Here is a 27,113-nt window from a genome sequence, read left to right as displayed (position 1 = left end):
ATTCCATATTTAACTTTTCAATTGTACATTTTTCATTGCAGGTTTTCTCAATATTAAAATTTAAAAATTCAATTTTTATTTGGATCAAGTCAGCAAGCATAAAATTTGAACCGCAATATTTCAAATATCTTATTTTACCTTTGAAAGTTAGATTTTTTTTTAATTGATGGTTAATAATATTGAATTTGCATAAAAAAAATTTTTCAGCTTAAATTTTTTTTCAGAAATTCAAGATTTTCTTAAAACAAACGTATTCGATGCTCAAATCAAATAGGAAAAATCTACCAGATTTATGAACAAGAATCAATTAAACTAAACATATTTTAATCATCTTTAACAATTAGTTTCTATTTTGTCAATGAAGCTTTCGTAGTTTAAATATAGCTATCCATTTTAAAAATTTAAAGGCATATTTTCAAAAGGAACAGTTTAAAACAAAAAACTTTTAGTGTAAAAACACCTCATCAACTTTTATTCATTCATTTTCAGAGGACAAATATTATTGAAAAAAATAGTCACTTAAATTTATAAATTTGCAACGGTGTAATGTACCCACATACATAAATACAGAGCTCGTTGCCAACATAAAGTAATTTTAATTTGGTTTAATATGGATAATTACACCTTTTTCTGTTTCAGTTGAGCAAAAAAATTTGAAACATTTACAGATCAGAGTGGCAATATTTCAAAATAATGTGCAAGTTGATAAATTTTGCATAATAAACGGAAATTTTAAAACTCAATCGAAGTCACGAAAAGTTGTAGTTACTGCAAAAATAAAATTTGGATTTTGATGTGAATGTGATTCAAACGCTTTTAAACCGATAGGATTTGGTTTAGTCTCAGTGTCTTCCTGATGCCCTCTCAGTTATGGTAAAGATAAATTTGAATATCAATGATATGAAGGAACTTAAAAATAATGGGAGAACATATCGAATGAAGGTGATTTCTCAGATTTTTTTTGAATATAGTTGGTAGAGAAATAGTAACTTTTTCACAAATTAGGTATATTCACCAGAAAAAATAAATCTTAGAACATGGTCATTCTGGAAATAATTTCACAGGCCACAAAAAAAAAACAAACGCGGGCTTCATTTGCCAACAAGTGGCTTAGACAAAAATTGAACTGATTCTTGCTGCAAAAATTTGAAATAAGGCTGCAACAAATATCAATTTCTTTTTTTGTCGACCACCCCTTCCCTAATACTTTCAAATTTCTAAAAACTCCAAAGAACAATGCCCTAGCTCAAATTTTCAGCATCTATTCGTTTCTTCTACCCAAAGCGCTCGAGCTTTGACCTTTCCACCTATCAATTTTCATTTCTGTCTTAATTGCTCTCTAATTAGAATTTCAATTTGCCGATATGCCATAAACATAGATAAGAATATATCCCAGCGGCGATCAAAGTAGGATAACAAAAACTCCAAAAGGGGAAATAAATAATTTTTTTTTCAGGGAAATATAATTCCCTGAAGATGGTGCCAACAAGCACCGAAACGTTGGACAAATAATAAATTTCTATGTTCGGATTATAAAGACTGCTTGGCTATTACTAAAAATAAACAACGTACCGTCGAAAAATTCTCATGAAATAAATAAAATTTGAATTATTTTATGTGAATTTTGAAAATAAAAATCAAATAAGATTACAAGCCAAAAACAAATATTTTTGTATAATTGTATTGAAAATGCTGATAACTCCCATACGACGAAGCTGTAATTTTATTTTAAAAAAACTGTCTTTAATAAAATTTATGGAATCAAAAGTTAGGGTTGCCATATTATGGAATCAGTTAATCCATGAGAAAAGCTCTATCAAATCTGTTTTAAGATTTTCAATTCTTTCTTCAGGTGTTAAGTAGGGCTGTGATTCGAAGCTTTAGTATTAAAAGCCATTTTTTTCTAAAGTTATTATTTATTTTACGAACATGATGGAGGCATACAAAAACACTCTTTTATTCCACTTCCTATTTATTATTTTAACTTCATAAAAGCTTAAATTTTCTGTTTGTATTTCATTTCCATCTAAATTAGAAACAAAAATTACCCAAGTTTTTGTTTTGGGCTTCTTTACGTATAAATTTTAAAAGTTGGAATATTACGAATTTCAAATTTTTTTTTGAGTTTGTAAACTTATGCAATTTTTTCAAGCCTTATGTTCAAAGCGTTTAACCCTCAAAATGCAATGATTAGATGTGTTGTTTTACCAGCAGCATTTAACCCGCTAAGCGCATTTCTCCTATTTTCTTTCTTGTTTAATTTTTTTTTAAGAATTTGATCCAGTTGAGCTCCCTTCGTGGGATTTTCAAGGATATTTACTGGTCCATAAATAAATGATAAAAAAGACACAACTGGTTTACGGATTAAACACATTTTTTCGAATTTTATTAACATACTTTTACGTTGAAAAAAATAAAAATTTTCGGAAAACATTAGGAAATTCACCAAACACGAAAACTTTAAGCTTGGTTTCTCGAAATAAGCTTTCCTGCACTTATGTTTCTTTGGCTCCAAGTACCGTAAAACGAGGTAAGATTGATCACTTTTTTTCAATATTTCTCGATTATTTTTATTTTGTTAAGGGGAATGTGGCATGTTTCATATTTTTCAAACCAGTACTGTACTCCTGCGAATGTGCAGATTAGTTTCAGAAATTTATTAGACTACTTTAAATTTGATTTCGATTTCGTCTTTTTTCTGAATTGGATGCTTTGGGGTAACATTGATCAGTCTCTATTTTGACGGTTTAAACGAGTTTTCTTGATCATAAAGGATACAAAACATCTTCGTTATTGTTTACAAATTCTAATTTATCAATTTTACCTTGCTTTTCAACATTTTTTTTAAAAATATTTATAATCGAAAAAAACAATGATGCTGCATACATCTAGGGGCAAAAATTATAATAATTAATAAGTAGTTTTCTGAAATGTAGAGTTAATCACCTTTAATTTATTTATTGAAATTATTTTATTGGTGAAATTTTGTATTTTTTTAGAAAGAATATTTAAGAATTGAAACAGGAACCCATGAGGAACAAAACGATGAAGTGTGATAAAAAGTTTTCCAAATTGAAATTACCCTTTCGCTCATTCTCATCTTTCACCTTATTCTAATCTTCTATCCGTCTATAATCTTTCAATTCTTAAATATTCTTCCTCAAAGAATATAAAATTTCACCGATATAGACGATAAAATAATTTCATAAAATATTTCTAAATAGTTTTAGCTTCAAATTACGAATTAAATTTTACCTTCACACATTCCTCTAGGCCCTCCCTCTATTTCCTTTTTCGTTTTTTTTTTTCAAAGTAAATCATTTGATAGGATTCCTATCCATTTGTCCAATGAGGGTCTACTCTTGGAAAATGTTCTTACTTTTTAAATATTAAATATTCATCATTAAATGACAATACATTCTGACTTTCTGAATTTCTGTCTTTCTGACTTTCCGACTTTTTGATTTCTGACTATTTAACATTTTGGTTTTCTTACTTTCAATCTGTCCAACTTTCTTACTTCCTAATTTTATAACATTCTGATTTTTGACTTTCTGTCTTTCTGACTTTCAAACTTTCTGACTTTCTGACTTTCTGACTTTCTGAGTTTCTGACTTTCTGAATTTCTGATTTTCTGACTTTCTGACTGTCTGACTTTCTGACTTTCTGACCTTTTGACTTTCTGACTTTATGACTTTCTGACTTTCTGACTTGCAGAATTTCTGACTGTCTGATTTCCAGACTTTTTGACTTTCTGACTTTCTGTCTTTCTAACTTTTTAACTTTCTGATTTTCTAACTTTCTGACTTCCTGACTTTCTGACTTTATGACTTTCTGATTTTCATAGTGTCTAAATTTCTGACTTTCTCATTATAGAATATCTGACTTTGTGACTTTTTGGCTTTCTGACTTTCTTACTTTCAGAATATCTACTTTCTGACTTTCTGACTTTTTAACTTTCGGACTTTCTCACTTTCGGACTTTCTGACTTTCTGACATTCTAACTTTTTAACTTTCTGACTTTTTGACTTTCTGACTTTCTGACTTTCTGACTTTCTGACTTCTGACTTTCTGACTTTCTGACTTTCTGACTTTCTGGCTTTCTGACTTTCTGGCTTTCTGACTTTCTGACTTTCTGGCTTTCTGACTTTCGGACTTTCTGACTTTCTGACTTTCTGACTTTCTGACTTTCTGACTTTCTGACTTTCTGACTTCCTGACTTTCTGACTTTCTGACTTTCTGACTTTCTGACTTTCTGACTTGCAGAATTTCTGACTGTCTGACTTCCAGACTTTTTGACTTTCTGACTTTCTATATTTCTAACTTTTTAACTTTCTGATTTTCTGACTTTCTGACTTCCTGATTTTCTGACTTTATGACTTTCTGACTTTATGACTTTCTGACTTTTTGACCTTATCATTTTCTTACTTTTTAACTTTCTGACTTTCAGACTGTTCATCTTTCTAACTTGCTGATTTTCAGAAAATCTGTCTTTCTGACTTTCTGACTGTTTCTGACTTTCTGGCTTTATGACTTTCTGATTTTCTGACTTTCTGACTTTCTTACTTTCTTACTTTCTGATTTTCTGACTTTTTGACTTTCTGACTTTCTGACTTTCTGAATTTCTGCTTTTCTGACTTTCTGACTTTCTGACTTTCTTACTTTCTGACTTTCTGACTTTCTGAATTTCTGACTTTCTGACTTTCTGACTTTCTGACTTTCTGACTTTCTGACTTTCTGTCTTTCTAACTTTTTAACTTTCTGATTTTAAGACTTTCTGACTTCCTGACTTTCTGACTTTATGACTTTCTGATTCTCCAACTTTCTGACTTTTTGACCTTATCATCTTCTTACTTTTTGACTTTCTGACTTTCAGACTGTTCATCTTTCTAACTTGCTGACTTTCAGAAAATCTGTCTTTCTGACTTTCTGACTGTTTCTGACTTTCTGGTTTTCTGACTTTCTGACTTTCTGACTTGCAGAATTTCTGACTTTCTGACTTTCTGACTTTCTAAATTTCTGACTTTCTGACTTTCTGTCTTTCTAACTTTTTAACTTTCTGATTTCAAGACTTTCTGACTTCTTGACTTTCTGACTTTCAGACTGTTCATCTTTCTAACTTGCTGACTTTCAGAAAATCTGTCTTACTGACTTTCTGACTGTTTCTGACTTTCTGGCTTTCTGACTTTCTGATTTTCTGACTTTCTGACTTTCTGACTTTCTTACTTTCTGATTTTCTGACTTTCTGACTTTCTGACTTGCAGAATTTCTGACTTTCTGACTTTCTGACTTTCTAACTTTCTGACTTTCTGACTTTCTGACTTTCTGACTTTCTGACTTTCTGACTTTCTGTCTTTCTAACTTTTTTACTTTCTGATTTTAAGACTTTCTGACTTCCTGACTTTCTGACTTTATGACTTTCTGACTTTATGACTTTCTTATTCTCCAACTTTCTGACTTTGACCTTATCATTTTCTTACTTTTTGACTTTCTGACTTTCAGACTGTTCATCTTTCTAACTTGCTGACTTTCAGAATATCTGTCTTTCTGACTTTCTGACTGTTTCTGACTTTCTGACTGTTTCTGACTTTCTGGCTTTCTGACTTTCTGACTTTCTGACTTTCTGACTTTCTGACTTTCTGACTTTCCGACTTTCTGACTTTCTGACTTTCTGACTTTCTGACTTTCTGACTTTCTGACTTTCTGACTTTCTGACTTTCTGACTTTCTGACTTTCTGACTTTCTGACTTTCTGACTTTCTGACTTTCTGACTTTCTGACTTTCTGACTTTCTGACTTTCTGACTTTCTGACTTTCTGACTTTCTGACTTTCTGACTTTCTGACTTTCTGACTTTCTAACTTTTTTGCTTTCTGTTTTTCTGACTTTCTGACTTTCTGACTTTCTGACATTCTGACTTTCTAATTGTCGATCTTTTTGACTTGTTGACTGACTGTCTGACTCTTTTAATTTTTTATTTTTGTCTTTCTGACTATTTATAATTCTTTCTTGCTGACGTTCTTATTTTCTGACTTCCTTATCTCCTGATTCTGTGGCATTCTAACATTTTGAATTTCCGACTGATCGACTTTATGATTTCATGGCTTTCTGACTTTCTAAATTTCTGATTCTCTGATTTTCCTAAATTTTGACTTACTGACTTTGTGACTCTCAGTCATTCTGATTTTCTGACTTCCTGACTTTCCTTCATTCAGACATTCTGTCATTCTGACTTTCTGACTCTCTGATTTTCTGACTTTTTGATTTTCTGACATGCTGACTGTCTGACTTTCTGACTTTCTGACTTACTGACTGTCGATCTTTTTGACATTCTGACTTTTTGACAGTCGATCTTTTTGACTTTCTTTCTTTCGGACTTTCTGACTTTCTCGCTTTCTGATTGTCGATCTTTTTGACTCTCTGACTTTTTAATTGACATTGGCAAAATGTGTCCGGAATCACTGCAGTGCCATAACGCCACCAGTGAGGGAAATTCTCCTGCCGTGAACTCGAGTTGCAAAAGAGCGCAACTTCGCTGACACTGAAATTAAAGACAAAAAACATTAATTATATATTTACATATACGCAATTGGAACGATCCCAAATTGCAGCTGGTGGAAACAAGTTATTATAATTCAACTCATCTGATAAACTTAATTTCTCATTCTAATTGTTGTGCAACAATGAGTCCGGCTTCCAAAATTGCTGCAGGCTGCAATTTTACCAGCATTTTATTTATAAATTTCTTATCATTTTTTTTCTTCTCGAAACTGCTAGTTGTCATGACAGCTGTCATCCAGAAATTCTAGAAGTGTCACAATTATATGGACGTTAGATGTAATCGTTTGGGATGATTTTTACGGTTTATAAAAAGTTTTCGTTAATAGGTCAAACAGTATGTTTAGCCTAGCCAATATCGTAACTTTTCAAATAAACGTGAAGATTTGGTATGAAATTTTTTATTCAAAATTTATTTATCTCATTTGAATAGTTTTACTTTATAACTATGTTTCTATAAACAGTCACAGTTTCTGGAGGGGTTCGTTTACCGTTTTGATTTTTTTAGGTGGATTTTTTCCTATGCGGGCCCTCATACACTGGCAATCATCTGTGAAAATTGATATTTTAATTAACATCTGTATTTGTCCATTTTTTCAATCTCAATTCTGCTGTTTGGCCTTGAAAACTCTTATCCCCCTTTACTATGATGCTGAAAGCGTTAATTAAAGATTCAAGGTAACAAAGTGTATCTAGGGGAACATGCCCTATTATGCGCCACCTAAGCGAATCGCTGATTTTCTATCTATTCCACGTACAAATTGTGTTAAAAATGGGTGCAATCGTTGAAGAAAAGTGTTTTCTACAAATGCCTATGATTTTTTATTACCCAATTTGCTATAGTTGCTTTAAAAACTTGATTTTTAAAAACCATATTCATAGCCACAGAACAAAACTGTGTTGCTAATACGCGCCGCTGTGTATTCAATACGCGCCTAGCAGCCGAACACACCCGAAAGCAGCCGAAGACCAAAAACACACCAATACTTACAGACACTTTGAATGAAAAGAAAATCAAAATGGACTAATCAAAATTAAAAAAAAATTAAAAGTACATTTTTTGGGCTGAATTCACGCTCAAAATATGGCTTTAGACTTTTTGTTCATTTTCAATAAAAATTGGCCTTTTTGAAAAAAAAATGCTATTTTCAGCCTACTTCGATTGGCGCGTTATAACGAGCGCATGGGCCGTGATAGAACATACCCATAAAAACCATACCATAGCGAGTTCAGTATGATTTTTTAGCATAAAATCATAGTTTAGATTCTCCTCTATCGATGTGTCAGTAAATATTGTCTTATTCGTTTTTCTCTGCTTGGTGACACCTTTTTGAAAGTGTTTCAAAATTTAGATCGAAAGGAAGAAAAACTTAAATTGTGAAATTATTAGGGGAAAAGTTCATATAACGCCCCATGTGGCTAATACGCGCCACTCTTGTTTTGAAGAATCTGAAACATTTTAAGCCGGCAAAATATTACCAATTTGTTTTAAATGCTGTGATTGGTCATGGCAAGTATGAATTTTTCCTTAAAATGCCCCTGTGTCGTGATAATTTCACAATTTAGGTTTTTCTTCATTTCGATCTAAATTTTAAAACACTTTTAATAAGGTGTCACCAAGCAGAAAAAAACGAATAAGACAATTTTTTCTGACACATCGATAGAGGAGAATCTAAATTATGATTTTATGCTAAAAAATCATACTGAACTCGCTAAGGTATGCTTTTCATGGGTATGTTCTATCACGGCCCATGCGCTCTTAATAACGCGCCAATCGTAGTAGGCTGAAAATAGCATTATTTTTTCAAAAAGGCCAATTTTCATTGAAAATTAACAAAAAGTCTAAAACCATATTTTGAGCGTTAATTCAGCCCAAAAAGTCTATTTTTCATTTTTTGTTAAATTTCTATTAGTCCATTTTGATTTTCTTTTCAGTCAAAGTGTATGTAAGTATTGGTGTGTTTTCGGTCTTCGGCTGCTCTCGGGTGTGTTCGGCTGCTAGGCGCGTATTGAATACACAGCGGCGCGTATTCGCAACACAGTTTTGTTCTGTGGCTTTGAATATGGTTTTTAATAATCATGTTTTTGAAGAAACTATAGCAATTTGAGTAATGAAAAATCATAGGAATTTGTAGAGAACACTTTTCTTCAACGATTACACCCATTTTTAACACAATTTGTAAGTGGAATACTTAGAAAATCAGCGATTCGCTTAGGTGGCGCATAATAGGGCATGTTCCCCTACGACACAGGGGCATCTAAAGAAAAAAAATATACTTGCCATGACCAATCACAGCATTTAAAACCAATTGGTAATCTTTTGCAGGCTTAAAATGTTACAGATTCTTCAAAACAAGGGTGGCGCGTATTAGCCACATGGGGCGTTATATGAACTTTCCCCCTACAATTTTGTTCCCAAAAAATCGTTTCAAAACTCATACCTACATGATTCAATTGAATTTTAGGAAATATGTTCGTCGAGTTATGTCGTGAAACGGAATACTACCAAAATAAAATTAATGCACGATTCAGAATTCGACTCAAATAAGGTGAATAGTCGAAATAAAATGTATATTCAGATGAAGATGATTCCCAAATATGCGTTCATCTTTAATCTTGAGAAAGTTTATTTCAAAATCGAAGGTATAGCACAATTTTTTTTTATGAAAATAAACAAATTTTAAGCAATTCTATTTTTAGAAACCGATGACAGTCACTGCCAATTTCATTGACATTTCCAATGGAGCGAAGGCAGCCGAATTCCTTGGAACAGTTTTGACACGCACCCCCAAAAGTATAACGAAAGCGTCTGGAGCTCAAAATTTGATTACCCAAAACCCAACGGACCGGAGCAGTGCCGTCGGGCACTTTGTAAGCTAGTAAACCAACGCGCGTCAGATTCGGCGGATGAAAGTCAATTCCGAGGAAATCCATTCGAGGTAATTGTTTTCGACTGCTTTTGGAGGCCCCTCCGGAGTTGTGCGGGGGCGAGCGATGATGGTGCCTCGAGATCTCATCTCGAAATTTGTTATCACAAAATCTTCTTGCAGCCAGCAGTGCAATTGCTTTGGTAGTACCATCTAACTAAACACAAAACATAGACTGCCTGCATTGCTGCAGGGTGTTTTTGATACATCCAACTCGGTTGGCAAGCAAAATAAACGCTGCAAGAAGTTACAATCAACCCCGTCACGAGTGCATCCCTTATTTGGGGGTATTTCAAGACAAAAATCAACCATCAATAAACGAATCAATTTTACTTGTAATGCACTTTAGGTCAAATTTTATTTGGTAAAACTAACCTTAAATTCAAAACTTTTTACTAAATCAGCAAATTTTATCCCTTCTTACTCTGTAAGAATTTTCTACAGATTTCATCGCGAGAGATTGAAATTGTGTAGCTTCCTTGAACAGCAAAATGGGTTTTATCTCGGGATGTTGAGCAGCAAAACGCATTCTGGAGCTATCACTCAACAAGGATCGGGTTTGGCGTCATCAAGCTGAAGATTGAACTGTACGATTTAATGCAGTAAAGTTGAATAAATAAATAACACTCAGTCCAATTTCAGTTTGTAGCAGACCGATTTTCATTTTCTCCTCTTGAAGGTGGACCCTATTTATGTTGCTATAAGTGTGGTTGATTAAAATCTTCTAAGCTTAACGGTCTTTGAAGTTTTCGGAAACCTTTATTCCCCTATACATTTTCAAGCACTTCATACAAAAAAGTTCCTAAAAGCCCGAGTAATGAGTTTACAATTCAGTACCATTGTCATCTCAATCAACACGGTCCCATTTTCTAGTGACATGCAACGATGCTTGAAATGCTACGGTGCTGAGTCTAATAGAACAAGGATTGTCGAATCTCCCTAGCAGTGTTTTTCTGACTAAAATTGATTAGAAAGTTTTTCATCTGAACAGAATACCATAACTTTCCCTACCCGTATTGAAGAAACATAGTGCCAAAAAATCAGAGTGACATGTAAACAATTCGGCAACACAAGGAGCGACAATAAATGGGATATTTATCCGGGGATAATCCGTTTTAAGGTGCTGTATTCCTCACTCCGGGTTCGAAATTTCTCGCTTCCTTGCCTAGTTACCCCTCGACTATTTCGGTTTTCTTCCAATGAATTTTCACCGATGGGGTGCGTCTGGTTGTCCAGTTTCGTAACATTAAGCCTTCACACATCGCAGTAGGCATGCATGTAACGATAAATCCCAAAGCCTGCTTTGTAGATGGAAAAAGTACAAGGCAACGACCTCCCTAAAGCAAAAAAAAAACCTTCGATTCATTTGTTCGAATGTGTGGCATAAAAAAGACACCCAAACGAGAGATTTTCGAGGACTTTTTTTTTGGGTCGAAGGGAACGTATTTTCACGCTTCTTTGACAACCAATAGTTTGTGGACGAGATGGGCGAATCGAAAACAAAAATCCTTGTTGCAACAATAAAAACCAGACTAGAAAACTGTGTGTACAACTTTGAGACACGAGTAACACCAATTCGTAACATGGAGGAACATTATTTTGCGCTCGAGTGTCTCAATTCGAGAAAAAAAAAACCGATCTCTATGGGGATCGAGTGTGAAATATTCAGTAAAATAGTTAACCGAATTTGACGTTCAAAATTGATGGGGAAAATTCATACTGATGCATTTATTGATGTTGATGTTAGAATTAGTCAGAATCAGTATCAACATCAGCATCAGCATCAGAATCGGAATCAGCATCAGCATCACCATCAGCATCAGCATCGGCATCAGCATCAGCATCAGTATCAGCATCAGCATCAGCACCAGCATCAGCATCAGCATCAGCATCAGCATCAGCATCAGCATCAGCATCAGCATCAGCATCAGCATCAGCATCAGCATCAGCATCAGCATCAGCATCAGCATCAGCATCAGCATCAGCATCAGCATCAGCATCAGCATCAGCATCAGCATCAGCATCAGCATCAGCATCAGCATCAGCATCAGCACCAGCATCAGCATCAGCATCAGCATCAGCATCAGCATCAGCATCAGCACCAGCACCAGCACCAGCATCAGCATCAGCATCAGCATCAGCATCAGCATCAGCATCAGCATCAGCATCAGCATCAGCATCAGCATCAGCATCAGCATCAGCATCAGCATCAGCATCAGCATCAGCATCAGCATCAGCATCAGCATCAGCATCAGCATCAGCATCAGCATCAGCATCAGCATCAGCATCAGCATCAGCATCACATCAGCATCAGCATCAGCATCAGCATCAGCATCAGCATCAGCATCAGCATCAGCATCAGCATCAGCATCAGCATCAGCATCAGCATCAGCATCAGCATCAGCATCAGCATCAGCATCAGCATCAGCATCAGCATCAGCATCAGCATCAGCATTAGCATCAGCATCAGCATCAGCATCAGCATCAGCATCAGTATCAGCATCAGCATCAGCATCAACATCAGCATCAGCATCAGCATCATGATTCTGATGCTGATTTTGATGCTGATTCTGCTGCTGATCCTGAGGCTGTTGCATCAGAAAAAATTGATACTGATGCTGATGTGGATGCTCATGCGGATGCTGATGCTTATTCTGATGTTTATGCTGTTGCTGATGTTTAAGCTGTTGCTGATGATGATGCTCATGTTTATGCTGATGTTTATGCTGATGCTGATGCTGATGCTGATGCTGATTCTGATCCTGATTCTGATGCTGATCCTTATGCTCATTCTGATGCTGATTCTGATGCTGATGCTGATGCTAGTTCTGATGTCGATTCTGATGCTGATTCTGATGTTTATGCTGGTGCTGATGCTGATGCTGATGTGGATGCTGATGCTGATGCTGATGCTGATGCTGATGCTGATGCTGATGCTGATGCTGATGCTGATGCTGATGCTGATGCTGATGCTGATGCTGATGCTGATGCTGATGCTGATGCTGATGGTGATGCTGATGCTGATGCTGTGTAGCGGTCGCACCTTTAATTTTTTTTCAATTCTTCAAACATGTTTATCATCGAATTGGATGCGCCTTTTAGTAGGCAACGACTTTGATCGATTCGATGCCTTTGTCGATATTTGCATCGAAGGTTGAATGCTAGACTTATTCGCTTCATGGCGGATCCAGTAAGTTACGCGATAAGCTTTTGAAAGAAGAAGCAAAACCCGAATCAACAGTCATGAGAACGAGCGACGATCTTAAATCGTCAGAACCCCGAGCTAATTTTAAAGACTTCGGGATTAACGTATATCCGCTTGGGGTCAACGCCCGATATCACTTTCCCTGAACTGAGGGAACACACTACCAATCACTTAGATCTGATAAGTGATCGCGTGTGGAAGTGGAAATAGTTCGCGAATCGTTTTGAGTTTTCATTAAAGGTAAACGTGATGTAGTGTAGAACTAAGAAAAATTCTAACTTCTTTTGTTGTAGCTTCGTCTTTTAAGCTACATTTTGCGAGCTAGGGCCGAAATATTTAGTGCGTGCCAACAAAAAAGATAGGTAAAAGACGTGCGTTTACTCACCGTGCCCGTGCATGTGCTAACTGCGTTGCCGTACAGGCCACCACATTATTTCGCCCGACAGCCACTTCGAGACGCCGCAGCCAATCACAGCAGATCACCGCAGCGGGTTTCCGTCAACTACAACCCGCCGGGTGCCCGACATCACCGGCAACCGCAAGAACATCAGCAGCACCAACGTCAACATTCGCTGTCGGTGTTCCGCTTCACCTTTTGAGCGTCAGCAACAACATCACCAGCAGCATCGATTCTAACACCAACACACGCTCCCGTCGAGGGTTGAGCCAGGCGACCGAAAGGGAAACACAGGTTTGGTCAAACACCCGAAAGCAATTGGTGAGTCGTTCTCAATCCCGTTATTCCGTACCTTTTCTTCACAGCGCCGTCCCGGGCGGACATGGCATTGCCACTGTAACCGGGCTGCAGGGGGCACCTTTTTTTTAAACACTCCCGAGATAACACGAATTCGTTTTGAAACCCGCCGAAAACTGAATTTTCCGTTCTAACAACCGCACCGAATCGAAAACAGCACTAAAACGTATACGTAAACATAAATGTTTCGGTCATAGATGACGACCGAAACATAAACAAATTTTAGCTGTTCGGTACAGTAAGCGCTGAATTTTCGGAATCGTCAATTGGCCCAACGCACTGCACGGAGGTAGTAGAATGTAGATAGAAATCGCACGCACTAGAAGAGAGAGTAGTCAGGAAAATGTACATATAGTGTAAGAGCAAAAGAATGAAATACTTATTGAAATTGTAATTACTTACCCAAAATGTTTATTACTTACCTGAATAATGAATAGTACCTAAAATGCATTAAATTGAATTATTTGTACCCAACCATGCATTGTTGAATATAGTATCCAATTGGATTTAATATAGTCGAATGATTATAAATCTCGCCAAAGAGTTTGAATTCTATTATTTCTATGTTCCATCACAACGCGTTCCGTGTTCAAGATTTGAAATTTGAATGTTCCTAGAATTTTGCCCTTCCACGACCGTTCGCTTGTTTGTGATGGGAGTTTGGTAGTCCAATGATGAGATTGTCAGGCATGGGTGGTATCGTACCGAATGATGTTAGGATTATTCTCTAGGTACTGAGAATTTTTGAAAGTGTGTCCGAGATTTTCTCGAGTTTTATTGGCTTGCTGATACGGAAGTCAACCTTTTTCCGATCCTTCAGCATATCGTATAATAGTTACTGGACTCGCCCTGAAGTGAGTCTCAGCCGGGCAATTCAATCGTGGTGTGCTGTCCCTTATAGGGTGGCGCTTAAGCAGCATGCTTGCTTCGGGTCGTTCAAGGTTGACTACAAATTGGCGCCCAACGAAAAGGTTTTTGGGAAACTGTAAGACATTTCGTTTCGGTAACTGCAGGTTCTAAGGCTGCAGATTTATGAAGAATTTTTCAAGTTAGTTTTGTTTGGACTTGTTTTACTTTTTTTCATTTTAATTTCCTTATGTACACATTTTTTTTTTAGTTTAGTTTCTTTAGTTATTTTCATTATTCGAGTATTTTCTGGTATATTTTGGGATCATCATTTTTATGCTTTCTGGAAAACCTTAGAGAAGATCGCTATTAGGAAACTTTCGGAGCAGAGAAGTAACTGAAGAAAATAGTTGTTTTTCTGTGTCTTATTATTTTTTTTTTAATATATTATTTTTTTAAATTTTCTCTATTATTTCCATTTTTTTTATTTGCATATTTATAAGATCATTAATTAAAATTATTCTTAATCAATAAGTCGCTTTTACTATCAAATTCTTAAAATGGATAGCTTCCCTCGAGTGGACCATTTGTCCAATGACGAGGTCAATTATGAACTCTTGATTCGGGGTGAAGCAAAAGCGTTAGACGGTGACTATGACGACAAATGCAGGTTGTTGAGAAGACTGTTTCAGGAAGATATGAAGGATAATCGCGATTATACGTCTCCTTACACGATTGAACAGGAGTTTGATCACATCGCAGGACATGTGAATGATCTGCGTCAGAAGATGGACGAGAAGCCAGATGAGGTGTGTTTCTCACGTCTAAAGCATTACCTGCAGCGAACGTTGAGAAGCCATGCGCCGGACCAAGCATCGAAGGAAATGGTAAAGGAACTTGCCAGCGATATTAGGTTAATTCTGGGGAAATATCGTCAGAAGGCTTCTAAGAAAACCACTTCGGAAACAGAGTCGGACAGGGACCCCCAAAAAGCATTGTCGGTGGGGAAGCATAGGGTTATGGGTTCGACTGGTCAGAATACACCTCCTAGATCTCGACAGGAATCTAGACCACATGGGACACACCAGCAGGCTCCGCTGGGGAATATTTCTCCTATCGTACCGGTAATGACAACGCGTGGGAGTGAAACGTCAGCTGTGAGTATAGACCATTCACTTGGGAATGTGACTATACCACAGTCTTACTACACTTCTCCATCGTTACCATTTCCGGTAACGGTTCCTAATTTCTATACCGCACCTTCGGCTTGGCCCATGGGCCCATACACACTACCTCCTCCAGTTCAAACAGTGTGGTCTCAAGGGGTGAAACCATACACGGGAACTATTCCTAAGTTGCCGCACACGGAGCAGAAACAAAACGGAAAGGGCTCAACGGATCATACCACGGAGGCATTGTTGAATCGGATTAAAGAACTGGAAGAACAGCTCCAAAAATTTCAGCGGTCGGCTCAACACGAAAATGCGGAAGGGTCGAGGCATAAAACAAATCCGGAATCCCCAAAAGTAAACGCAGAGAAGTCTCGAACTACACGGAAAACTAAGAATTCGGAAGATCGTTGGAAGAAACGATATGACGGGTTCAAGGGAAGGTTTCCAGAAACGGAGAGCGAATCTGAGGAGTCAGAAATAGATGAAGGCCGCGAGCGTAGCCTTAGAAGGTCGGAGTGTTGGAATTCCAGGATCAGTCGCGATCCAGGCGCAGAGGAACGTTTTTCCAGAGCGATGGACGAGGGACGCAGGAGTGAAGGTGGTTGGCGTAACGCTAGACCGGGCTATGGATCGTCTGAGGAGGAATTATCATCAGGAACGCGAAGAAGGCAGAGGCAGCGAGTAATCAGCGATGCTGAAATTCAAAACGCGGATCGCAGGATGGAAAAATGGCACCTGACATTCGACGCGGATCCACGAAACAGATCTTTGGAAGATTTCCTTCACAAGGTTAGAAGGTTAGCCAAAATGGACCGAATTGCGGAAGACGTCCTACTACAGCGCGCTCACACGATTCTGAGGAAAGAACCATACGATTGGTATCTCAGTTATGCAGATGAGTTCACATCCTGGAAGGAATTCGAAAAGGGTCTTCGATATGTGTACGGTAATCCAGGCAAGGATGAAGGGAGTCGCCAGAAAATCCACGAGAGGAAGCAGCAGAGGAATGAGACGTTCTTGTCCTTCAAAATGGATATAGAACGAATGAATAAGATGCTATCGAGGCCACTTAGCGAAGAAGATCTTTTTCAGGTCATTTTTGAAAACATGCGGCAACATTACAGGTCCCGTCTGTCGTGTAGAACCGTTCGAACCTTGAGTAAGCTGGAGTACTACGCCTATAGGATCGACGCAAATGATCCTGCGTTGCGGCATTTTCGCGAGGGGCCTTCAAAGTCGTCTAACTTACACCACGTGGAGGCGACAGAGGAGTCTGATCAAACGTATTCAGGGTATTCGGAGACTGAAGAGGTGAATGCGATGACAGGAAAGTTCCAAGACAGACGTCGAGGGACACACGAAAGTGGAGCGCGGAAACCACCATTCAACGAGGGCGATCATGCAGGAATAGCTTCAGCAGAGAGGCCAGGAACATATTGCTGGAACTGTCGAAAGCAAGGGCATTTGTGGAGGCAGTGCAAGGAGGAGAAGCGAATTTTTTGCTACATTTGCGGGAACCCGGGTAAAACATCAACGTTCTGCGATAGTCACCCACGCAATCCACGGGCGGGAAACGAAAGGGGGAGTGCAAGAGAGGGGACTACAGCATTCCACCAATAGAGCCAGTTCCCAGTGATGATACTTTTAACGATCCATTTATGAAAGTGTGTGAGGTGAGAGTTCACCCAGAAACTTGTCCACACGTCAAAGTAAGGATCTTTGATCAGGACTACGATGCTTTGCTGGACTCGGGTGCTAGCGTCAGCGTAACTTGCATCAAAGACATAGCCGATAGAAACGGATTAAAGTTACACCCGAGCCCGCTTAAGATCGTGACGGCGGACAAGACAGTCCATGAATGTTTGGGGTACGTGCAGCTTCCAATCGAATTTCGGGGAACAACTAGGGTTATTTCTACACTGGTAGTTCCGCAAGTATGTCGCAAGTTGATTCTAGGCTACAATTTTTGGAAGTCCTTCGGCATTCAACCCATGATCGAAGGAAGAGATGGTTTTGAACGAGTCCCTATCGCTGAGAGAGAAGGTGAAAGGTTACCAACAGTTGACACGATCGAAATCACCCTATGTCCTGTTGAGGCGTTACCAGTTTTGAAGCAGACTGAACCGGATGAAAGTTTGGATATCCCAGCATTGGAGCTCCCGGAACCATCGAAAACAACACCTGAAACCGTGGAGACAGAGCACGAGTTAACTTCAAGAGATCGAGCTGTTCTTGTAGAAGCCGTCCGTCAGTTTCCGGTCACAACGGATCATCGTTTGGGCCGGACTACAATGCTTCAACATGAGATCATTCTGAAGGAGGACGCGAAACCAATCCGCCAACCTTTGTATCGATGTTCTCCTGCAATCCAAGCCGAGATGGATACCGAGCTAGAACGGTACAAGAAGCTAGATGCGATTGAGGAATGCACAAGCGAGTGGGCTAGTTCATTAGTCCCCGTGAGAAAATCTAATGGGAAGCTTAGAATCTGCCTGGATTCAAGAAAAATCAACGCCCTAACTAGAAAAGATTCATATCCGATGAGATCGATGAGCGATATTTTTCACAAGTTGGAAAAGGCGAAATTTTTCTCGGTCATCGATCTGAAAGACGCCTATTTTCAGATACCATTAAAAGAAGAGTCGAGGGACTATACCGCCAATTTGTAGTCAACCTTGAACGACCCGAAGCAAGCATGCTGCTTAAGCGCCACCCTATAAGGGACAGCACACCACGATTGAATTGCCCGGCTGAGACTCACTTCAGGGCGAGTCCAGTAACTATTATACGATATGCTGAAGGATCGGAAAAAGGTTGACTTCCGTATCAGCAAGCCAATAAAACTCGAGAAAATCTCGGACACACTTTCAAAAATTCTCAGTACCTAGAGAATAATCCTAACATCATTCGGTACGATACCACCCATGCCTGACAATCTCATCATTGGACTACCAAACTCCCATCACCAACAAGCGAACGGTCGTGGAAGGGCAAAATTCTAGGAACATTCAAATTTCAAATCTTGAACACGGAACGCGTTGTGATGGAACATAGAAATAATAGAATTCAAACTCTTTGGCGAGATTTATAATCATTCGACTATATTAAATCCAATTGGATACTATATTCAACAATGCATGGTTGGGTACAAATAATTCAATTTAATGCATTTTAGGTACTATTCATTATTCAGGTAAGTAATAAACATTTTGGGTAAGTAATTACAATTTCAATAAGTATTTCATTCTTTTGCTCTTACACTATATGTACATTTTCCTGACTACTCTCTCTTCTAGTGCGTGCGATTTCTATCTACATTCTACTACCTCCGTGCAGTGCGTTGGGCCAATTGACGATTCCGAAAATTCAGCGCTTACTGTACCGAACAGCTAAAATTTGTTTATGTTTCGGTCGTCATCTATGACCGAAACATTTATGTTTACGTATACGTTTTAGTGCTGTTTTCGATTCGGTGCGGTTGTTAGAACGGAAAATTCAGTTTTCGGCGGGTTTCAAAACGAATTCGTGTTATCTCGGGAGTGTTTAAAAAAAAGGTGCCCCCTGCAGCCCGGTTACAGTGGCAATGCCATGTCCGCCCGGGACGGCGCTGTGAAGAAAAGGTACGGAATAACGGGATTGAGAACGACTCACCAATTGCTTTCGGGTGTTTGACCAAACCTGTGTTTCCCTTTCGGTCGCCTGGCTCAACCCTCGACGGGAGCGTGTGTTGGTGTTAGAATCGATGCTGCTGGTGATGTTGTTGCTGACGCTCAAAAGGTGAAGCGGAACACCGACAGCGAATGTTGACGTTGGTGCTGCTGATGTTCTTGCGGTTGCCGGTGATGTCGGGCACCCGGCGGGTTGTAGTTGACGGAAACCCGCTGCGGTGATCTGCTGTGATTGGCTGCGGCGTCTCGAAGTGGCTGTCGGGCGAAATAATGTGGTGGCCTGTACGGCAACGCAGTTAGCACATGCACGGGCACGGTGAGTAAACGCACGTCTTTTACCTATCTTTTTTGTTGGCACGCACTAAATATTTCGGCCCTAGCTCGCAAAATGTAGCTTAAAAGACGAAGCTACAACAAAAGAAGTTAGAATTTTTCTTAGCGAGCTGATTCTGATTCTGATGCTGATTCTGATGCCGATTCTGATGCTGATGTTTAAGTTGTTGCTGATCATGATGCTGATTCTGATGCTGATGTTTATGCTGATGGTGATGGTGATGGTGATGCTGATGCTGATGCTGATGCTGATGCTGATTCTGATGCTGATTCTGATGCTGATTCTGATGATGATGCTGATGCTGATGCTGATGCTGCTCCTGATGTGGATGCTGATTCTGATGTTGATCCTTATGCTCATTCTGATGCTGATGCTGATTCTGATGCTGATGCTGATGCTGATGCTGATGCTGATGTAAATTCTGATGTAGATTCTGATGCTGATTCTGATGCTGATTCTGATGCTGATGCTAATGCTGATTCTGATGCTGATTCTGATGCTGATTCTGATGCTCATTCTGATGCTGATTCTGATGCTGATTCTGATGCTGATTCTGATGCTGATGCTGATGCTGATTCTGATGCTGATTCTGATGCTGATTCTGATGCTTATTCTGATGCTGATCCTGATGCTGTTGTATCAAAAAAATGACACTGATGCTGGTGCTGATGCTGATGCTGATACTGATGCTGATGCTGATACTGATGCTGATTATGATGCTGATGCTGATGCTGATGCTGATGCTGTTCTACTGATGCTGATGCAGAAAAAATTGATACTGATGCTGATTCTGATGCTGATACTGATGCTGATGCTGATGTTGATGCTGATTTCAATGCTGACACAAAAAACAAATGGCTGAAGGTACATGCTGATGCAGAAGCTGATGCAGACGCTGATGCTGATACTGATGCTGAAAGTCCATACTGATTCTGATACTGATATTGATGCTGATACTGATATTGATGCTGATGCTGATGCTTTTGATAGTCCTAAAAGTTGTAGTTGAAGCTGCTTATGAATACCACAGAGAACAGACGTACAAGCTCGAACAAAAAATTGTCAAAAAAGTGTATAAAATTTCAAATGCTATCACTCAAAAAATACGTTAGAAATTGACTACAAACAGTGCCATCTATTGCGCCGTTCAAAAGTTACAAATAAACTTTAAAGTGCCCAGTTTTCAAAAAGACGTAATCGTATATGAACTCACAAAAAAAGAATCCAATGTCTCAGTAAAATGAACGGCTTTAATGTATTTCTAAATAAATGAAATCAGAGTTACTTTTAACTGGATGAAATTTCACTTTCTTTATTTTTGCACTACTTTGACAGTTAAGATAACTTACAGCTTCGGTTTAGGTTTTCGCACTTCTAGAACAGTAATTTATGTAAGAAAATGCATCACCTATGTCCAGTCAAATACAAGAACATTCTTGACGATCAGTCTTACCCAGCAGTATTGATTCTAGGCATCTCAAAGCGGATTACTTTCACATATCAATTTAGCATCCAGCAGTTCAAAACTATGTATTTCTAACAAATTTGAAGGAAAAAGATAATATCTAACTTTTATGATTATTTTTTTCATGCAACATGGTGAACGATCGTTCATCAAGTTTCGAACGAAACTTCAACAGCGATTTTCTTGAAGCATGCTAAGCAGCACATACGACCTATAGAAAACAGACTGAAACTTAGTCAGCTTTGTTTTGACAGTTCTCTTTGGTGTGTTTGGAGACATCTGGTGGCCCAGCCAAAAGACAAAAATTGGTTCAAAAAGGGTGTTGGTATTTTTACACAACTTTCGTGGCCTAGCTTGTATGTCTGTTCTCTGTGTGAATACTTTATTACCATAAATTTTAACCATCTAATGTGTCACCGAGGACCAGTATCCGTTTTTTTTTTCATCCAAAAACAGCATCTCTTCTACTGTCTCTAACAAAGATGTTACAGTTAAAAAGTTGGAATGATTGTGTCCGCTGTTTTGTTATGCATTCGCCCAGTATTGTATGTGTTTTGTTGTTCTAGGTTTTTTTTCTCTTTACACACCCAATGCTGATTTTTTTCTGTATTCCAAAAGGGGTATCTGTCTATTGAAGGCAGCGTGTGGTTTTCCCATTCTCCATTTATTTGAGGATCGACTCCGGCACAATAGTGGGATTAGCTGTAGTCTGGCAAGTATAATATCTTCAATCATCTTTCTACCGACAAAAAAAGTTGTGAGAGGGGAATTGAGTTAAGTTTCTTTGCATGCTAGCCTCTTTCAGCATACATGAGCTTCATGCAACTTTAACGATGGAGATGTGTATAATAAAATGAGTGACATGTGTGGATGCTCTTGAATGAATATTTATAACAATCATTAGCGTATAAAATGGATTTCTTATTTTAGTTGTTTTTAGAATTTTATAGGCTTCTTTTTATTTTTTGTCGTATTTGTTCCAATATAAATTGAGTGATTTTTTTCACTTTTGATGAAGTGTCCTTCGTTAGCAGATGTTTATGTCGTGCACATTCAAAAGTTTTCTTTATTTACAATTTCCTTGTTGAACTAAAATAAATTTTGAAAAAATTTGGTCTTTAGTTGAACAATTTCCATTCCGGGTAAACCGTTAAGCAACTTTCACTTACCGAAAACACTTGAACTAATTCAAATTGAAACAAACCCTCTCACTTAAGTAACGCTACACCCTCCACCTTAATAAAGAATGCAAACGCGAAAGTATTACGACGACATGGCACCAGGAAAAGTGGAACCCCGGATCGCTGCAGCAACAAATTGAAGCAAATTGTTTATTTCAATTCCGGCAAGCGGGGAACCAGTTGAAGGCAATATCAAGACAACGCCAGAAAAAGGTGACGCAAAATGCGGAAAATGCGCTTCCCGTGTCGTTTTGGTTTTCCACGGGGACCTGCTCGGGAAAATTGTTAGCGACATCGCTCTCTTCAAAAGTGCCTCCCTTCTTGTCTCATTCTTGGTGTTGTTGTTTCGCCAAGATAATGGATTGGGTTTCTTCGGGGTTTCGCGCTGGATTGTGTCGTTCCGGAAATATGTATGGAAACCCCTCGGGCGGACCAGGGCGGAAGTCAAATGTATCTGCGGATCGTGTGCGACGGTTTTGTTTCCCGTGAGTTTCCCTCCGGAGGGTGAGTTAGCTAGAGAGAGAGAGAGAGAGAGAGAGAAAGATTAATGAACTGCGCCAGGGATTTCGGGAAGGTTTCCGATTCGATAAATTTTTAATCAATCCTTAGTGGCAAGCGATGTTCGTTGCTTTCGGCGGGTCGGCTGAAGGAAGCGATAATGCATTAAACTCCTCTGACTGAACCACTTGAGCAGGATGTCTGCCAATAAACGATTTTTGATGGAGTTCCCTTGTCGGTGGGAGCTTGTGAAATATTTGCATTCTAACGTCGATGGAAGGAAGCTGTCGTTGAAAACTATAGGGGAGAATGAGGATACTTGATCCCTGGGGATACTTGATTCCTTAGCTATATCTCGAAACTGGAATGTCTTACAAAGATCAAATGTTTTAGAAAAATGTGCCAAAATGAGCAAAATAACAATGCTTGTAGTTTAAAAATTTTTAACAAAATAATTGTTTGAGTAATTGAACTTTGTTTGAAAAATTTCACAAAATGTAACTTGAAGATCTTTTTTCATCACTTTAAAATGATCCTTACATGGGAAAATTATGAAAAAAAATATTTGTTCCAATGTATCAATCGTTTGAGCGTAAAATGAACTTCATAATGCCATATTTTCAAAGCAATGGAAAATTCTCAACTTTTTTCAGAAAACGTTTTCTAAAATGTTGATTATGGGTACAGTTGATCCCCTAGAGTTGGGTACAATTGATCCCCCTTCCAAACGGCATATTATTCTTCTGAGTTGATCGTTATGATTGCTGATTACGAAATTACTAATATTCATCCAAAAACTAATATTAATCAAACAATTGTCTGAAGAAAAGAGCAAAAATAATTAATTTTTTCTTAGTTATAAAAAATAGCGCCTTTAAGTATGCAATGTTATTAGCGTTGAGACAAAGTTATAGAATTTTCTTCTTATGTCTGCTATAAATTGTGAAATGAGACCAAACATGACCAAAATAGTCAATTAACATTCTATCTTGGGGTTTTGTTAGATTTTAATACAAGGATTAGGGCTTCCTGAATAAAAGATCAAGTCTCCTTCAATAGGGGATCAAGTCTCCCCTAACTTCAGAAAAATCGCAATTTTTTTACTCCCACGAAAATGCTTCTAGTTCATCAACAGGTTCAAGTATCGTTCTAATTTTTGGAGCACAGAAACTTGAAGTTACAAGCTGTCAGAAAATGTCAAAGACGGCGAGTTGCTAAATTTTTCCAAAAAAATATGGTGAAAATAAGAAAAGGGGATCAAGTATCCCCACTCTACCCTAGTAACAATTCTAATTTTTTTTTTTTTTTTCATTCAACCAGTGTTTCAGTCATTTTCCCAAAACTCAATTTTCTGCAATAGATCTTACAGATCCTTAAATTCTTTAACAGTTAGTATTAAGAATTGAGCCATTTTACTTCTTTTATCCATCTTCGATTTCTAAAACATGAAATGATTTGTCTAAAAATCCACCGATAAAGCCTAATTATTAGATTGATGGTTAATCAAATTAACTAACAAACAAAAATGAAAAAGCGATCAGGGCTCAATTGTCCGTCCCAAAAAACCCACGAAATGGATTTTCGCCTAAATCCGTTGCATGCAAACGCATTTATTATAGACATATTGAATATTTTTATGGACAACCCCTTTTGCCGACCCTTGGCTAAAAATGTGATACCTGAAATCAATTGCACGTTCCATAAAACCCCGATCACGGTGTATAATGTTTCAGCATGTCCATGTCTCTCAATGGAGTTCATCATATTTAATAATGAATATAAGAGTCTTTGATCGGTGATAACAGCATAAAAAAATTCCGAGATAAGTTAGTTCCCCAGTTTTTCATCAGAAAATCAGATCTCGAGTCTTTCATCGTAAAAATTTCTCTTTTAATCCAATCCTTTCATCGAAATTCTAACTTGTCTTTCATTGCAATATCTTTTCTTTTATCTCACATCTGTTCGCTTCTTTATCGTTTATAATATTCCCTTGTTTTTTTTTCATCTTGTTTTCCTTTGCTTGTTTTAACTTCTCAATTTTTTTTGATTTGTTCTACTTTACACTCTCTTTTTTTTGCTTTTCTTTGGTACTTTTGGTTTTCTTTGCTAATTATATTTTGTATTATCTTCTTTATTCATCTTTTTTTTTGCGTTTCTCTTATTCTCTTGCCTTTTGTAATTTGTACTAATATCTGTTTGCTTTTTTAACGTTTATCTTATCTTATCTATTTTTTATTTTTCATATTAAGATTAGCTTATTCAATGCTTGCATTCAAATATAATCATTCTAAAGTAAAGTTCATTTAGAAATGCTGATAGCTCATTTTGATATAATCGGCCATTCAAAATTTTGACAACATTTTGCTGCCTGTGAAAAGTACTATCCGACCAATTTTTATTATCAAAATTTAAAATTTACGCTTTTTTCGAGATATTAACGATGCAAAAGAAATAGAAAAAAAAACTTTGCACAGTTTCCTTCAATATCCATCATTATCAAATTGATAGCAGACAAAACCGTTGATTATTCAAAGAATTATCACGTGTGAGTAGTGGAAAGTATGCAAACACTTTCAAAAATGTCCACAAAGTTCAAATCAAGCATTGGAGTGAAGCACTGGATCGGCAACTACGGTTAGGAGTCATTTGGAAAATCAAGTCTCATTCCAAGGCTATGATACAGATGATTTCTGATGGACGACAAAATTAATTAAACACCCTATTTCAAACAAATTCCAGCGTTTGAATCCAATACCATGTCAGCTAGTGGCAAAGTCCCTACCATATTAAAGTATGTATTTGCTGGTTGTTTTGTAAAAAATCAAATGAATTGCAAAAATTCTGCTCCTGTGAAGAAAAAAACAAAAATTTTTAAACGAAAACTTTGGTTTTTGCTGATTAAGAAGCCTTAAAAGAGTAATCTTGTATATACCCTTCGTAACCTACGATCTATACTAACCAATTAAACTTTAAGTTCATATCTCATGATGGTTCTACTTCATTTTTGTCAGATTTTTGCGACAGACATCCCATTTAAAACGCTTTTAACACGTTTGGCGCCACGCTCATTTTGGCAGTTTTACTTTCCAGGCCCAAAAAAATTCTCTGAGAGAGAGAGAGAGAGAGAGAGAGAGTAAAGAGGGAGATTTCTTAGATTTGAAATGTGTGACTAAACTGAGCGGCTTACTTGAGTAAGAGAGCGTCACAAGTTTTTGACATGAGGGGGCCTTCCAGGAAAAATACCCGTCACCCGAATATAGGTCCTATGGCGACGAACTTGATAATTGGCTCAAAAATAATCATGTCTTGATAATTTTCAAACTGCTCTATCCACTAAACTGCCCTCAGTTTATTTTAAAAGAGAAGTACTGGACCGAAGAGTAACTTAAATTGAAGGAGGGGGATGCAGCCACCTAAAATACAGATTGGGCGAAGCAAAAGTTGAAAAAACTGATCTATATCATGACTGAAAAAAGTGTGCGCTGGCCGATCAGGAATACCAACAATAAAGTAGAACTTTTTTTTAAAAAAAAAACACGATACATTATTTTAAAAATTTTCTTGAATTATCATGAGATTACCTACATTTTTTTCATAGAAAATATTTCGATCAAACGAATGGTTTTTGAGATACACGGATTCCTAACTGTTCCGTTTCTAAATGAACTAAACTTTAGTCGCTGCTTTTAGCGCATTGTGTTCGCTTATTAATTCAGAAGTCCACGAGTTTTGCCCTAGGTTTGAACCTCAATCAGGCGGTTGCAACTCGAGAAAATGTCAGTGTTGGGGGTAAGCATAAGGGTGAGTATAGCAACCATATATTTGCATCATCCCGGGTGACGATTTTGTTTGATTATTCAGAAAAAAAGGAGAGAAGAAAACGAAAACGCTAAATGGAAATCGTAGGGTATTTTTATTTGTTTTTTCTCGGTACGGGAAATTAACGGTGTGAATCACACCGTTAAGATAGTCGTGATTTGAAAGTTTGTGATCGCTGCAAATACGGGCGCTTGAAAACCAACTAAATATCTCAACTTAATATTAGTGCAGCTTTTGTAAGGAAGATGTTCAGCAGCAACAAGACCACACATAGCCTCAAACATATCAGCTGTGGCTTGCAGATGGAATTTCTTTCCTGAAATTTTACTGGATGCGATAATATGGAAACACGATTCGTCGTCCAATCTGTTATTAAAAAGTTGAAAAGTGTAATAGTTTAAAAAGCTTAATCAATATTTTATCAACAAGGGCCTATTCGAATTTTTTTTTTATTTAATTAAACAATCTTAATCCTTAAATAACTCAACAACACGATTTTACTAAGTAATCGACGGGGAAAGACTCCCCCTACCTACCTAAGGGTCCAGCGCCGATTGACCGGCGCATAGGGCTGAGATAAAAGATCTCCACTGCTGGCGATCCGGAGCCAGCGTCTTCACTTGCTGCCAGCCAAGGTAAAGACTCCGCCATGAGAATATTATTTTTTCGGGAAAAATTGAGGGATTCA

General features: G+C 37.7%; 2 protein-coding genes across 2 annotated transcripts in view; one reads left to right on the top strand and one right to left on the bottom strand.

Moving 5' to 3' along the window:
- The window catches only part of LOC129743368 (uncharacterized), a 33,376-nt gene extending 19,800 nt beyond the window's left edge, over window positions 1-13,576 (top strand). The window contains exons 2-4 of the mRNA XM_055735354.1: window positions 9,257-9,427; window positions 13,029-13,379; window positions 13,451-13,576. Coding sequence (XP_055591329.1) covers window positions 9,257-9,427; window positions 13,029-13,379; window positions 13,451-13,576 — 648 coding nt within the window. The remainder of the gene's footprint in view (window positions 1-9,256; window positions 9,428-13,028; window positions 13,380-13,450) is intronic.
- Window positions 13,577-18,941: 5,365 nt separating this feature from the next.
- The window catches only part of LOC129743367 (dendritic arbor reduction protein 1-like), a 34,068-nt gene continuing 25,896 nt past the window's right edge, over window positions 18,942-27,113 (bottom strand). Inside the window, exons 2-4 of the mRNA XM_055735353.1 lie at window positions 19,533-19,781; window positions 19,139-19,489; window positions 18,942-19,067 (exon numbers count right to left, since the gene is read on the bottom strand). Coding sequence (XP_055591328.1) covers window positions 18,942-19,067; window positions 19,139-19,489; window positions 19,533-19,781 — 726 coding nt within the window. The remainder of the gene's footprint in view (window positions 19,068-19,138; window positions 19,490-19,532; window positions 19,782-27,113) is intronic.

The sequence above is a fragment of the Uranotaenia lowii genome, chromosome 2 (assembly GCF_029784155.1).
Source record: "Uranotaenia lowii strain MFRU-FL chromosome 2, ASM2978415v1, whole genome shotgun sequence".
NCBI lineage: Eukaryota > Metazoa > Arthropoda > Insecta > Diptera > Culicidae > Uranotaenia > Uranotaenia lowii.
This window is presented reverse-complemented; position numbering and strand designations above follow the sequence as displayed.